The 15216-nt window shown below is 48.8% G+C and overlaps 1 protein-coding gene across 3 annotated transcripts in view; it reads right to left on the bottom strand.

The window, feature by feature from the left end:
* The window catches only part of pcsk5b (proprotein convertase subtilisin/kexin type 5b), a 94874-nt gene that overhangs the window by 47899 nt on the left and 31759 nt on the right, over positions 1-15216 (bottom strand). For all 3 annotated transcript variants that reach the window (XM_076025876.1, XM_076025878.1, XM_076025877.1), the window contains exons 8-11: positions 12309-12521; positions 10106-10206; positions 3318-3421; positions 2477-2594 (exon numbers count right to left, since the gene is read on the bottom strand). In XM_076025876.1, coding sequence (XP_075881991.1) covers positions 2477-2594; positions 3318-3421; positions 10106-10206; positions 12309-12521 — 536 coding nt within the window. The remainder of the gene's footprint in view (positions 1-2476; positions 2595-3317; positions 3422-10105; positions 10207-12308; positions 12522-15216) is intronic.

Below are 15216 nucleotides of genomic sequence, written 5' to 3' on the forward strand. Positions count from 1 at the left end.
ATGGGCGCGCCGCCATATTGCCAGTCTGGTATTCAGGTCCATGAAGTGTGTTTGGTTTGGGACTGGATGTGAACACTGAGGGGCCACTTCCAACTCCGTCTGTCACTGTCGGCAATGGGTTTTTTTTTAAGTCAACAACCTTTTCTTTGGAAAATCTCACAACGTTCATATTTTTGTTTTTCCCTCCAACAGACTTGTGTTAAAAGAAACTGACGGCCAAAATCTGCTGTGAAATGATGGGGTAGCAAACAAAGATCTGGTTGGAATTCTCGGGAAAGTAACGAGCATTTTATCCTCTGAGCGCCATGTTGTATTGTTGTGTTTGGTCTCCTTTCAAAACCAACGGACGGACTCTCGCCTCCTTTCCTTCCTCGTGCGATTTGCTTCGCCAGCAGACTGGATGGACGGATCGTTTACTTATTTATATATTTACTACATTCTCTCTCTCGCTGCCACTTCAGCGCTTGGCTTCTTTCTCGGCCGGCCGTCTGCTGTTTTGTGTGTTGGCGCTTTCCTCCAGAAGCTCTTCTTGACAATTTGCCACTTGTGGGATTAATAAAGTACGCAAATGTGTAAAAGTGCACTTAGTTAAAACGTTTTTTTTTTTTCCAGGAGACAAAACTTTTTTTTCTTCCATCCAACTTAACTTTATCATCTGATTTTCAGCTGAAATAAAATCTAAATTTTTTTTTCTCTGTTAAGTTATGAAGAAGAAGAAGAAGAAGAAGAAGAAAGTTCATAAGAGAAAAGGCCTGCGAAAAGGAGTGCGTTTCCATCCTGGCCCTCGTCAAGTCGGAAACAAAACATGCCGTCGCCCCGGCAACAGACAGAGTTGATGCCGGTGTCGGACTCTGAGAAGTTTTCAGGAATATTACGTTCAGTCTGGACACCAGCTGTGGCTCTGCCCAGTGTTCACTGAATGACGCACAACTTCTTTGTGCGGCCGCAGTTTCTTGAGAATCATTTGAAAAATTATTTTCGTACTGCTTTTAAGCTTGAAAGAGCAACATTACACATGACGATCTTTATGTGCAAAATACAAGTGGGTCAAAATACAAGTGGGTCCAATGAGACTGCCTGAAAGCCTCAAGGCAATCAATACTGTTTATGTGTATTTTCAAATCAGTGGTACAACAATGTTGCTAACTGTTGTTGCACTGCAGCATGTTTAAGGGCTGCTGGTTTTAAATTGTTCCTGCAGACTGTCAGTCATTGTGCGGCTGACACATCCGACACTTTCATCAGCCGTCTACTGCACTTCACTGACGCTGCCATGAGCATTTTAGCGAACCCTGTCATGTGCCCCTGTATCAACGCCTTTATACATTTGTATTAACGGCCAGTAGTGTGGCTGAATCAGCCCAAGACAAACGTCCCACTGGTGGGACAAATAAAGTTCATCTTGATCTTGACCTTCATCTTGCATGAGTCGAAAAAAAAAACATTGGGCCTAAATCAAATCAGATGATCTTTCGTTTCTTCTTTTTTTTTTTTTTTGCAAGTGCAAACACGGAGATGGAAATCCGGCTGGTTCAAATCAAAGAAGGCTAACGCACGTACGCACACGCACACGCACACGCACACGCACGTACGCACACGCACACGCACACACCCAACCAGAGGTGGAACTCCCTCCCTCCCTGAGCGCCTCTGACACGAGCTGCTCTTCCCACAACCCTCCTGTGGGCCGCCTGGTGCAGTGGAGCAGAACAGACGGAATGACACCCATAATGCTGCAGTCGCTGGCCACCGAGACCTCGACTGAAAGCTAACCAGTTCCGAAGCACCCCCCCCCTCCCCCCGCACCCCACCCGCCGAACGCCCCCCCCACCCTGAGTTCAGCCAGCCAGCCGAACAGAGCAGCTCCAGGCTTCCAGCTGCATCAAGAATAACAAGCTGTGAAGCCTTGGCCCACTTGGTCTCTGTGCGCGCGCGCGTGTGTGTGTGTGTGTGTGTGTGTGTGTGTGTGTGCAGTAAAGGTCTTATGTGCGAACCACCCTGCCAGAACTAATGCTTTGGCCCCTATCAAGGTACAGCTTGCACAACTGCAGCCTCAAACACACGACTCGCCGCCCAAAAAAAAACCCAAAGGAAGGGAATGAAAAGGAACGAAGGAGGAAAAGATATATGTCAAAAAAAGTAAAAGCAAAAAAAAAAAACAGTTTTGGTCAATCCAAATGCTGCTCCGAGTCACGCATTGTGGCGAGAGAAAAAGAGAGGCGGAAGATTGTTAAGTCTGCACGGTTTTGTTGTCGCCCCGACTGCAGGTGAATGCAGGTGAACACTGCCTTTAAAGGTCCAGTGTGTAAAATTTGACCGGATTTACGGTTTTTATTAACATACAGATCATGGATACGTGAATTAAAGTGTATACTCGCGTACAGTTCCTGCCTCCCTTTTATTTCTTAATCCCAACAAAAAGCAGAAGTTTACAGAGGACATGACGGCGAGATTCCTGAGGCCACGCCCACCCTACCTGATTTGTCGGTCGGCGCTCTCCACGCAGACGTGCTGAGTGGGGACCTGCTTCCACCGCTCCGCCTCCTTCACCATGGCCTCGGCGTCCATCAGCCCGAAGCCGTACAGGTGACTGACTGTGAGCACAAGAGAGAGCCACCAGAGTCAGGAGAAGGTTCGAGGAGAAGCTTTCAGAGGAATCTTTATTTTTTTGCAACTGAAAAAAGGAACTTTGGGGTAAATGGAAAAAAAGCAAAGGTCAGATTTATCAGGTTAACATCTAGAAATGAAATACGAGTAGAAGAAGTAGAAGAAGAAGACAAAAAGGACAACGAAGACGAGAAGTCTGGGAACAGCTGCTACAATCAGAATTCCTTCCTTTCTCCTCCCCACATTCCCTGTTCACTTTCACTTTAGTTCCTGTTTAAAACACACACAGACCCTGGAAAGTCTCCAGGCCCACTGGGCCTTCAGCCTGACTGACCCCCGGTGCTCACTCTGCTGCACACACACACACACGCATGCACGCACGCACGCACACACACACAAGGCAAACAAAAAAACAACAACAACGAGCGCACGCCACTTCTCCGCTTTGGTTGTGTTTTCCTTTGCCAAAGCGGCAACGCCAGTTCACCAAGATCCAGCAGCCGCTCAATTCAAGCTGTTGATTTCTTTCACCTGCTTTTAATGACGGTGAGGACTTGTGTTGGTCAGAGACAAATCCAACACAAACATGTGTCTCACACATGAGACAATTGAACTGTGGTTAAAAGTAAATAAAACAATGATGTGTGTGTGTGTGTGTGTGTGTGTGTGTGTGTGTGTGTGTGTGTGTTCGTGCGTGCATACGCGCATACCATTGTATCCAGCAGCATTCGTCTTCCAGTCGGGGGCGCTGAGGTGTCCTGCTCTGGATGTCTTGACTATGATGTGTTGGACGTCTCTCCATGTTAGCAGAGGACTAGCGTAGCATAGCAACAGGAAGGAAAGAAAAAAGAAAAAAGGAACACATTAAAACAAACTCACATTATTTACGAAGCATGATGAAAAAAATGACAAAGACTCGAATCACAGGACTACAAAGTGAAAGAACATGTGAGAACAACAAGGTGAAATCTGGCCAGGTATGGAGGCCCTTTGTGACATCACTATTGGATGATGGACAGATCTTTATTTCTTAGCACCGATTGGCTCGGGAATAGATGAAAGAGCTGAATCTTTCTTATTTCCGGCCGATGGACCCGATGTACAAAATTGTGATTTTGGATTTTGTTTTATTTTTTGGCCTGCACTTTGTTTCATTATAACCTGAAGATAAAGGTGTGCGCTTCACACTCTCTTACTTTAGTTAATCTTAGAGCTGCAGACTCCAGAGAGCAGCAGCGAGAAGCGAAATTTGCATAACACGGGACATTTGCTGCAGATTATTACACACAGGATGAAAATGGGGGGGGGGGGGGGAGAAAGAGCGGGACGGTGAGAAAATCATTAGTAGAAGCTGAAGGATGAAATGCAAACGAGATGAGGTCACGGAGAGGGAGTGGACAGAGCGGCCGGGTTAGGTCACCCCTCCCTCCACGTACCCCTCGCCCCTCCCCCAACCCTTCTTCAGATCTCATGTGAGATCCATTAGGAGATGGCAGCCATGTGTCTCCACTTCTTTGATGTCCAAGTGCGACATTAAAGGCAGAGAAGCAGGAAGAAGTGGGTCACTGAGTTTCCTGGGATTCCCTCTCATCATCTCATATGCCGGCCAGATGCTTCGCTAGCTCCCCAGCACCACCACCACCACCACCACCACAGCCCCCTCCTGCTCTCCTCATGTGACTCCCTCGCCCTCTGAGACCTTCACATTAATCTGCAGCCCAAACCACCAGACATTTAGGATTTCTTTTTTTCTTTTTTCTATGCATCCAACGTTCAAATTATAAAAAAAGAAAAGGAAAATAAAAAGCCAACGGCAGGAGGACAACGTGCACAGGGCCACACAAATACACTGGCTTTTTTCTGAGCATTTAGCCCATCGAGGCTGCTGGCATGAGGGGAAGGTTCCTCCTCCTCCACGGCTCTCTGTGATCTTTTTAAGAAGAAGAAGAAGAAGAAGAAGAAGAAATGGACTGGAGGACTTTGAAAATCCTCAACATCTGCTGGAAATCTAAGCACGCTGAATTTCACAGATTACGCTCAAAGGATTCCTCCGCAGACACACTTAATTCTATAAAAGCTCAGTCAGTTTAAACTGGCTACTGCTGCATGATGTTTCCCCACCCTTTCATTACACCGCTTCTCTATTCATTTATCGCTACGTCTGTTTGAAGCATGTTTGATTTAAGGGACAACGCACATGAAGACAGAAGAAAAAAAAATATATAAATATAGATTCATATACTATGCTGCATATTTCAATGTTATATTGTGTCTTATATCGGAGTTGTTCCTGGAGGTTTTATTCCACTTGAGGAAGCAACATGTTTGAGAAAAGCTGCGCTGCTCTTCTGAGGACGACAAGAACTTTAACTAAACATTTGCGAGCTGCACATCAGCAAGAGCTTGATGACCTGCATTAGTCAAGAAAAAAAAGAACGAAAACAATAAATATCTGTTGTAGTAAAAAACATCTCCATGGCTGGTATTTTATGCCGAGGGTTGCGTCCACTGTCACTGTGAGCTGCAGCTGCATCACTGAGACCTCCAGCATCTTTTAGTTTATTGTACCTTTAAAAAGTCAGAATTCAGAGCGAGGAAACACAGCGTGCAATCAAATAAAGATCATGTGTCCAGCAGCCAATAATGTAAAATGAAACCTAGGTGACTGTAAACACTGGCTGCTTTTCCTCCAGTCTGCTGCATGTGTGCAGGAGCTCTGTGTGGATTTTAACGTGATGTGATTTACCCCCCCCCCCCCCCCCTCATATCGTTCACAACTGGCGTGCTTCAGAAAGAGGTTCACCGCGTAACTTGACTTTCAAAAATGGAGGAAAACAAAGTGACATTTGAAGTTTGCTGTGTCAGTCTTGGATGTGTTCGGAGGTTGGGGGATGCGTGGAGAGTTATCAAAGGGTTGCAGCACATGGAGCGGCACGGCGGGAAAAGTCAGAATAATTAACGGTCAGATCAATATTAATAAGCGTAGCTGGCACTGTGTAATTACGCTCCCATAAATGTTTTATGGTCATTAATTAAAAGTGACTTTGGCATCGTTATCTAGGCCACAACAGCCTCCCCCATAAACAAGCCAATTCTAATTAACGAGGAAGCGGTGAAGGGGGTGGGAGGGTTGGGCAGGAGTCTCATGTCTGGTGCCGCTCAGCTGCTCCACCGTGATTACGGATGAAAACACAAATGGGTAACGTGCAGGGGGGTGGGGGGGTGGGGGGGTTGATTCCCCTCTTGCTCCAGCAGTGATGTAAGATGAACCAGTGAAGTCATCAGCCTTTGAACTCCAGACTTTGCTCTAAAACTCCTATTCAGAAGAAGGGGGTGGGGGGGGTGTTGATGTGGAAGACTGTGAAAGAAATGAGAGCCGTTCAATTGAGTCCATCTGTCTTTGGTTTTGTCTCTTAAAGGTTCTCCCAGTAAATCAGTGGCTTTCTGCCGCTTATCTCGCGGGCAGTCGCAGGCAGACTCCCGTCTACGAGTTTGCCCGACTTATCTGCATCTTCCCCTCCCAAGAAAGGAGGAAAGAAAGAAAGACAGAAAGAAAAAACAAAGGCAGAGCGAATAAACCAAACGTCCGTTCAACACGTGAGAAGGACCGAGCTTCTAGCTAATAAAGTATCAATCAATCAATCAACTAGTTAGAAAACGATTTTTCTCTTTAGCGCTGCACTTTGTTCATTTGCTATGACTTTCTTTGTTTGTTGTTCGAACACGAAGATAAAGTGTCGACGCTCTTGCTTGTAAACAGCAAGAGAACTGAGACGGTTCAGCCCAGTGTGGCTTCACATGTTGAGCCAAAGTCTCCATCCATCAGTTAGCAGATAGCATCTTTGCGGCGCAGCTTGTCTAAACCTCTCTCCCCTTTCATCCTCTCCCCAGCCCTGCTCAGTTCCCCTCCCTTTTCTGCCTCAAAAGTTTACCCAGTGGAGATGAACCAAAGGGAAGCGAAGGGTGGGCGGACAGGAACAGGCGGCGAACAGGCGGCGAACAGGCAGCGCGCCGCGGCGCCGGCTAATCTGGCTGGAGGGGAAAACAGGCTTACGTTCCTGGAAAACCCCAGAATATTTTCTGCTGTGCCGATTTGGAGCGGGATTATCCAGGTTAAATAAAGTGTCCTCGGCTCAGTGAGCAGCTCGACATGTGACCAAGTCACAGAGAAGAACGTGCACACAACTAACCAAAGCAGCAGCGGATCACAAGCAGCAGCAGCCACATCCACAACAATAACAACAACCAAAAAACAAGGAAAAGAAAGTGTCCATCTGGACAACACTGGGCCTGGACTCAATATCTGGACTCCAAATCACATGGAAAAAGTTTACTAGAATGACGGTTTGAAAGAACTCAACTTTACATTTCACTCCATATTTTGATATCATCAGGCATACAACATTTCTCACCTGAAAAGACACCTGAAGTCAAAATGGTTGTATATGCAGTGATCATATTCCAGTATTAAAGCTGAAGAGAGCAGTGTGTGTGTGTGTGTGTGTGTGTGTGTGTGTGTTTTAGGCCAGCCCCCTTTTAACAGCATCATCAGAATTTCAACTATAAATGAAATATTGATGGCACAGATTTTTTTTTTTTTTTGTCTGCTTTGTTAGAAAACCTCGGAGAGGTAAAAATGACTGGTTGGACGGCTGATGTGCAGGTGTGCACATTAGCAGGTGTGAACATAAGTGACTGCATCAATGCATCATGGAGCCAACCACATTTAAAAGAGGTTAAATTAGAGAGAAAGGTGACGGTCAGTCTAAAACAAACAGACCGAGAGACACTGTTGCATCCTGGGAATTTTAAAAAAGCCGAGGTATAATAGATGATTTTAGCACTCTACCAGCAACACAACCCTCCACTCGTGGGATGTGTGTCTGCGTTTTGGTTTTTAGTATGCGGCCGGAGCATGTGCGCTTATTACGCCGCATTAAGTTGTTTTTTTCCAGTGACCTTCACGGCTTTCTGGTCAATAAACGATAGCTAATGTCCTGTTAAACACTAAAAAATACAGAGACTAGCTCTGAGCTCCAAGTCTGAGGGCCAACAGCTGCACAAAGACAACGTTTATCGAACTCAGACTGGAAGAGGGCAGTCTGAGTTCCATTTCGACATCCACCGTCAATATTTGATGGTACTGAACCCACGCTTTATAACATTGTGCAGAAACAGTTCATTTCTGAGAGCATCATAAATATTTAGGCTAATTATCATGTTTGTTTTTTTTTAGCAGAAGCAAAGGGTGACAATCGCCTGAAGGGGAAAAAACTCTGAAACAGGGTTGAAAAAATAATATCCGAATGATGGAGTTGGGTGCAGCTAGACCAAAGGTCGAGGACAGAAAGAGTTATTGAAGTACATAGAGGGTTAGCGAGTGACAGTGAGGGTTAGTGAGGGACAGTGAGGGACAGCGAGGAGCAGTGAGGATCAGTGAGGGTTAGTGAGGGACAGTGAGGAGCAGTGAGGGACAGTGAGGAGCAGTGAGGAGCAGTAAGGAGCAGTGAGGGTTAGTGAGGAACAGCGAGGAACAGTGAGGGAAAGTGAGGGTTAGTGAGGAACAGTGAGGAACAGCGAGGGTTAGCGAGGGACAGTGAGGATCAGTGAGGGTTAGTGAGGGACAGTGAGGAGCAGTGAGGGACAGTGAGGAGCAGTGAGGAACAGCGAGGGTTAGGGAGCGACAGTGGGGGACAGCGAGGAGCAGTGAGGGACAGCGAGGAACAGTGAGGAGCAGTGAGGAGCAGTGAGGGACAGTGAGGGACAGTGAGGAGCAGTGAGGGACAGTGAGGAACAGTGAGGAGCAGTGAGGGACAGTGAGGGACAGTGAGGGACAGTGAGGGACAGTGAGGAGCAGTGAGGGTTATTGAGGGACAGTGAGGAGCAGTGAGGGACAGTGAGGAGCAGTGAGGGACAGTGAGGAGCAGTGAGGAGCAGTGAGGGACAGTGAGGGACAGTGAGGAGCAGTGAGGGTTAGTGAGGGACAGTGAGGGACAGTGAGGAGCAGTGAGGGTTAGTGAGGGACAGTGAGGGACAGTGAGGAACAGTGAGGGACAGTGAGGGTTAGCGAGGGACAGTGAGGGACAGTGAGGGACAGTGAGGGTTAGTGAGGGACAGTGAGGAACAGTGAGGGACAGTGAGGGACAGTGAGGAACAGTGAGGAACAGTGAGGGACAGTGAGGAGCAGTGAGGGTTATTGAGGGACAGTGAGGGACAGTGAGGGACAGTGAGGAGCAGTGAGGGTTATTGAGGGACAGTGAGGGACAGTGAGGAGCAGTGAGTAGCAGTGAGGGACAGTGAGGGTTAGTGAGGGACAGTGAGGGACAGTGAGGAGCAGTGAGGGTTATTGAGGGACAGTGAGGGACAGTGAGGGACAGTGAGGGACAGTGAGGGACAGTGAGGAGCAGTGAGTAGCAGTGAGGGACAGTGAGGGTTAGTGAGGGACAGTGAGGGACAGTGAGGAGCAGTGAGGGTTATTGAGGGACAGTGAGGGACAGTGAGGAGCAGTGAGTAGCAGTGAGGGACAGTGAGGGACAGTGAGGGACAGTGAGGGTTATTGAGGGACAGTGAGGGACAGTGAGGAGCAGTGAGGGACAGTGAGGGACAGTGAGGAACAGTGAGGGTTATTGGGGGACAGTGAGGGACAGTGAGGGACAGTGAGGAGCAGTGAGGGTTATTGAGGGACAGTGAGGGACAGTGAGGAGCAGTGAGTAGCAGTGAGGGACAGTGAGGGACAGTGAGGAGCAGTGAGGGACAGTGAGGGTTAGTGAGGGACAGTGAGGGACAGTGAGGGACAGTGAGGAGCAGTGAGGGACAGTGAGGGTTAGTGAGGGACAGTGAGGGGCAGTGAGGAGCAGTGAGGGACAGTGAGGGTTAGTGAGGGACAGTGAGGGGCAGTGAGGAGCAGTGAGGAGCAGTGAGGGTTAGTGATGGACAGTGAGGGGCAGTGAGGGTTAGTGAGGGACAGTGAGGGACAGTGAGGAGCAGTGAGGGACAGTGAGGGTTAGTGAGGGGCAGTGAGGGACAGTGAGGAGCAGTGAGGGACAGTGAGGGTTAGTGAGGGTTAGTGAGGAGCAGTGAGGAGCAGTGAGGGACAGTGAGGGACAGTGAGGGACAGTGAGGGACAGTGAGGAACAGTGAGGGACAGTGAGGGACAGGAGCAGTGAGGGTTAGTGAGGGACAGTGAGGAACAGTGAGGGACAGTGAGGGACAGTGAGGGACAGTGAGGAACAGTGAGGGACAGTGAGGGACAGGAGCAGTGAGGGTTAGTGAGGGACAGTGAGGAGCAGTGAGGAGCAGTGAGGGTTAGTGAGGGACAGTGAGGGACAGTGAGGAGCAGTGAGGAGCAGTGAGGGTTAGTGAGGGACAGTGAGGAGCAGTGAGGGTTAGTGAGGGACAGTGAGGGGCAGTGAGGGACAGTGAGGGACAGGAGCAGTGAGGGTTAGTGAGGGACAGTGAGGAGCGATGACGAGGAGGGATGGAGTTAAGTGGATCTTACTTTGCCTCCAGGGCCAGAGCAACGATGGCAGCGGCCATGGGAGCCGAGGCTGACGTCCCTGTGTGACTGTCTGTGCAGCGATGTCTCAGGTCTGTGGTGATCTGTGGAGACATTTTAATTGAGTCAAAAGGAAAGACTTGAAAGAGAGACAGACAGTCAGACATAGGAGAGGTTGGGGGGCAGGTGGGGGTTCTGTCTGACGCACCTGCAGGCCACACACATCGTTTTATTATGGAAAAACACACACACACACACACACACACACACACACACACACACACACACACACACACACACACTTGGATGATTTTTCCAGGAATTCCGGGCATTGATTTAACAGCTAAGTGAAAACAGAGGACACGCGAAAAATAAATAAAATGGAAATTCTGCACATGTGCAGAAGGCATCTAAAAAAAAAATACAGCTGCACGTTGCTTCTCAGTCGAGACGAGTCGGCCGAGAAAAGACCTGGAACCCGTCCAGACACGGCCCTCTTTAGAGGAACCTCCCTTCACCCAGAACTTAAAGGGATAATCTCAAGTCACACACACACACACACACACACACACACACACACACACACACACACACACACACGCACACACACACACAGTTAGAAGCTGCTCACTTCAAGTCTACAGGATGAAATGCGCTCGACTGAAATTCAAAATGCATGTGAAGTTCTACACGACACACCACCTGTCAAAGCAGCAGCATGTGTGTGTCGTTGTGTGCATGCGTGTGTGTGTGTGTGTGTGTGTGTGTGTGTGTGCGTCAAAAGTCAAGGGAATTCACCACGGCGGTGCCAGGCCAACGAGCTGGTCTAGAGTGAGCGCACGAGTGATGGAAATCAAACCAGCCGACGTCGCTGAATCCACAAAGATTTATTCGCTCATGCATTATTTTTCTTTCAATTATTACTATGGTTTTTTTTTTTAACGACAGCAGACTATTAGTGGGGGATGTTGCAGAATTTTTAACTGCTCTTGTTCTATTTAAAAAAAAGAAAGAAAGAAGAAGAAAGAAGAAGCGACAACTTCGACTTTATTTTAGGGAAAAAAGGAAAAACACAACATACATCCTGTTATCCTCCACCGTGACGGTGCACTGGAGGCTCTGGCACTCGTCCACTTGTCGTGGACTCAACTCCAGCAAAGTCTTAAGCAACTTAAAGCCAATCACAGAGAGATTTTTCATAATTCCCGACTGTCTCACATATTCCCCGTTTGTGTTTTTCGGAGCTAAATTCAGCTCGAGGAACTTCAGGGGAGGTGAAAAGCAGCACATCTCTCGTCACTTCAGGCACAAAGTTCTCCGGATTATTTGTTGCTTTCTGTTCCAGCTGTCCAAATACTGAGTTGGGTAAAAAGGCCCTTTGTCTACTGTGCACCTTTAGCCTGGGATAAATATGTTGAACTGACTGGAAACTAACGGGGTTCATTTCTTTTGAGGACTGTTAACTCTAAACTGAGGTCACTCGAGGTCGACTCCACTACATGGATGTGTTGGGTTTTTTTTGGTTACCTGCTTTCTGACTTTTTATATGTTTCATTCTACTTTATTTGTTTGTGTTTTATCTGTGTTAATTGTAACTGTGTTTGGTATTTTGCTGCTGCCTGTCTTTTGCCAAATAGATAGATCGATGGATGGATGGATGGATGGATGGATGGATGGGTCAATGGATAGATAGTAGTGGTGTAAAGATAAACCGATTTGAACCGGTTATCGGTCTGTGACGTATGAGATCCGAGTGCATCGGTTGATGGAGCCCTGGATCGGTGAAGATCGGTAAAGTAAAAATAAGCACTTGGGGTTAAATTGTCCATTTGTATTGAATCGCACTGAACCGAATTGGATCGAATCATACCAAATTATTAACTATTTTTTATGAATCGTCCCTGAATCGGATCGTAGCTTGTGAATCGAGATTTGAATCGGATCGTTTTGTGAGTGAAAGATTCACACCCCTAATAGATGGATAGATGGATGGATAGATGGATAGATGGATAGATAGATAGATAGATAATTAGATAGATAGATGGATGTATAGATGTATAGATGGATGGATAGATGGATAGATGGATAGATAGATAGATAGATAGATAGATAATTAGATAGATAGATGGATGTATAGATAGATAGATGGATGTATAGATGTATAGATGGATATATAGGTAGATAGATAGATATTGGTTGTCCTTACGATCTTGCGGTCGTAGTTCTCCCCGCTGCTGTAGGTGGTGGTCAGCGTGGACGAGCACTCCTCCAGGTACCAGGGCTTGCGTCCGCTCTCGGCGGTGCTGGAGATGGAGATGGTGTAAATGGAGTTGGTGTAGCCGTCGCACGAGCAGTGGTCCCTGCTGCGGCCGCCGTTGCCCGAGGCCCAGACGAAGATGGAGCCGCGGCCCTTCCGGCCCTGACGGAAGAAGAGGAAGAAGAGAGCAGAGAAGAGGATCAACATAAGAGAGCCTCGGCTTTTGTCCGTTCCTGTTGTGTGATTGTGGGATTGCAGTGTGCAGAGCGGCAGCAGTGAGTGTACGACGGGCACTGTATCAAAAAAAAAAAAAGTTTGGATCTTGATGGATGAAAAATAGAGAGTGTGTAGAACTATATTTCCCCAGAAATAAAGAAATAAAATAAAATAAAAAATATTTCTAGATTAAGAAAGAAAAAAACAAACAAGATTTTAAATTAAGCTTCTGTTTGCAGTCTGCAGCAAAATGACTAGTATCATGAAACAGTGGCCTCAGAGGGCGGAGCCAAGACCTGACCGTGGCTGGCAGAGGGATCAGTCTGCCCTTTATGACATCACCAAGGGTTCATTAGCAAAAAAACTGTGTTTGCAGCTAACTTTGCCGAATGTTGAATAAGGTCTTCTCTCATTCAGCGGGGAATTTGTTGCCAGTCTGGAGACTGATTTTAATATTTTTATTAGTGAATTTTTGCCACTGGTGGAATCTGAGCAGCCCTGACTGCCGTCCTGTCGGCTGAATCACTGGGACAAACTGGCTGGAAACACTGGCCACAGAGACGATTGTCAGTCAGAAACACTGAATGTCCCAACAATGTTTTACTTTTTAACCACCCCCCCCCCCCCCAAAAAAAAAGACTTATGACTGAAAAACACATTTTAAATCACTCCCAAGTCTTTTCCGCGCATTTCATCATCTTCCAGCAGCCGTGCGTGAGTGTGCGTACGTTTGCCCACTTATATTTAACGTTTGACTTTATTGCATTATTCATCAAGACAAAAACGCCGGCCAGCACCAGTCCAGTCCAACCAGCTCCAATGAAGAGAACAAAGAATCCATGCAAGGCCGTTGCTTTGTTGCTTCCCCCCCGCCAGCGACAGAAGAGAGAAAGAGAGGAGAGAAAACAATGTAGTTTGCATTGCGACTGTGTTTCCACAGCGACTTTCCTCCCGGCTGCATTCAACCACCAGCAGCGCATTGATGGACGTTTCAATTTTAATAAGACTCACTGCACGTGCAACCAGTTGGCTTCAAATTCAAAGCAGCAAAAATAGTTTTTTTTTCCCCACAAGACATTACGCAATATGACAAGAGAGAGAAAAACATCCCAAGCGTATTTGGATTTGGGATTATATTAACTCAGTTCAAAGCCAGCTACTAGTGGAGTTTTAGGAGCAAAAAGCCCCTTGACTGAATTCATCCTCCATGATTATTCATCTCAAGCCGTCTCATCCCTTCACCATCCAATTAGCTGCCGTTTAGAGTCAATTTCCTGCAAAATGACTTGAACCCAGCGGCAGCGAGACGCAAAGAGCCGCTCGGGAGACCTGGAGGTGGAGGAGGAGGAGGAGGAAGGGGAGGTTGGGGTGGTCGAGGAGGAGGAGGAGGAAGGGGAGGCGGGGGTGTTGGTCGAGGAGGAGGAGGAAGGGGAGGGAGAGGAGGAAGAGGTGGAAGGGGAAGCGGGGGTGGTGGTCGAGGAGGAAGAGGAGGAGGAAGGGGAAGCGGGGGTGGTGGTCGAGGAGGAGGAGGAAGAGGAGGAAGGGGTGGAAGGGGAAGTGGGGGTGGTGGTCGAGGAGGAAGAGGAGGAGGAAGGGGAAGCGGGGGTGGTGGTCGAGGAGGAGGAGGAGGAGGAAGGGGAAGCGGGGGTGGTGGTCGAGGAGGAGGAGGAGGAGGAGGAGGAAAGGGAAGCGAGGGTGGTGGTCGAGGAGGAGGAGGAGGAGGAGGAGGAAAGGGAAGCGAGGGTGGTGGTCGAGGAGGAGGAGGAGGAGGAGGAGGAAGGGGAAGCGGGGGTGGTGGTCGAGGAGGAGGAGGAGGAGGAGGAGGAAAGGGAAGCGAGGGTGGTGGTCGAGGAGGAGGAGGAGGAGGAGGAGGAAAGGGAAGCGAGGGTGGTGGTCGAGGAGGAGGAGGAGGAGGAGGAGGAAAGGGAAGCGAGGGTGGTGGTCGAGGAGGAGGAGGAGGAGGAGGAGGAAGGGGAAGCGGGGGTGGTGGTCGAGGAGGAGGAGGAGGAGGAGGAGGAAAGGGAAGCGAGGGTGGTGGTCGAGGAGGAGGAGGAGGAAGAGGAGGAAGGGGTGGAAGGGGAAGCGGGGGTGGTGGTCGAGGAGGAAGAGGCGGAGGAAGGGGAAGCGGGGGTGGTGGTCGAGGAGGAGGAGGAGGAAAAAAGGGAAGCGAGGGTGGTGGTCGAGGAGGAGGAGGAGGAAGAGAAGGAGGGGGAAGTGGGGGTGGTGGTCGAGGAGGAAGAGGAGGAGGAAAGGGAAGCGGGGGTGGTGGTCGAGGAGGAGGAGGAGGAGGAGGAAGAAAGGGAAGCGAGGGTGGTGGTCGAGGAGGAGGAGGAGGAAGAGGAGGAAGGGGAAGTGGGGGTGGTGGTCGAGGAGGAAGAGGAGGAGGAAGAGGAGGAAGGGGAAGTGGGGGTGGTGGTCGAGGAGGAAGAGGAGGAGGAAGGGGAAGCGGGGGTGGTGGTCGAGGAGGAAGAGGAGGAGGAAGGGGAAGCGGGGGTGGTGGTCGAGGAGGAGGAGGAGGAGGAGGAGGAGGAAGGGGAAGCGGGGGTGGTGGTCGAGGAGGAAGAGGAGGAGGAAGGGGAAGCGGGGGTGGTGGTCGAGGAGGAGGAGGAGGAGGAAGGGGAAGCGGGGGTGGTGGTCGAGG

The sequence above is a fragment of the Nelusetta ayraudi genome, unplaced genomic scaffold, assembly GCF_046127955.1.
Source record: "Nelusetta ayraudi isolate G7.1 ecotype Tasmania unplaced genomic scaffold, CSIRO-AGI_Nayr_v1 ptg000018l, whole genome shotgun sequence".
Classification (NCBI taxonomy): domain Eukaryota; kingdom Metazoa; phylum Chordata; class Actinopteri; order Tetraodontiformes; family Monacanthidae; genus Nelusetta; species Nelusetta ayraudi.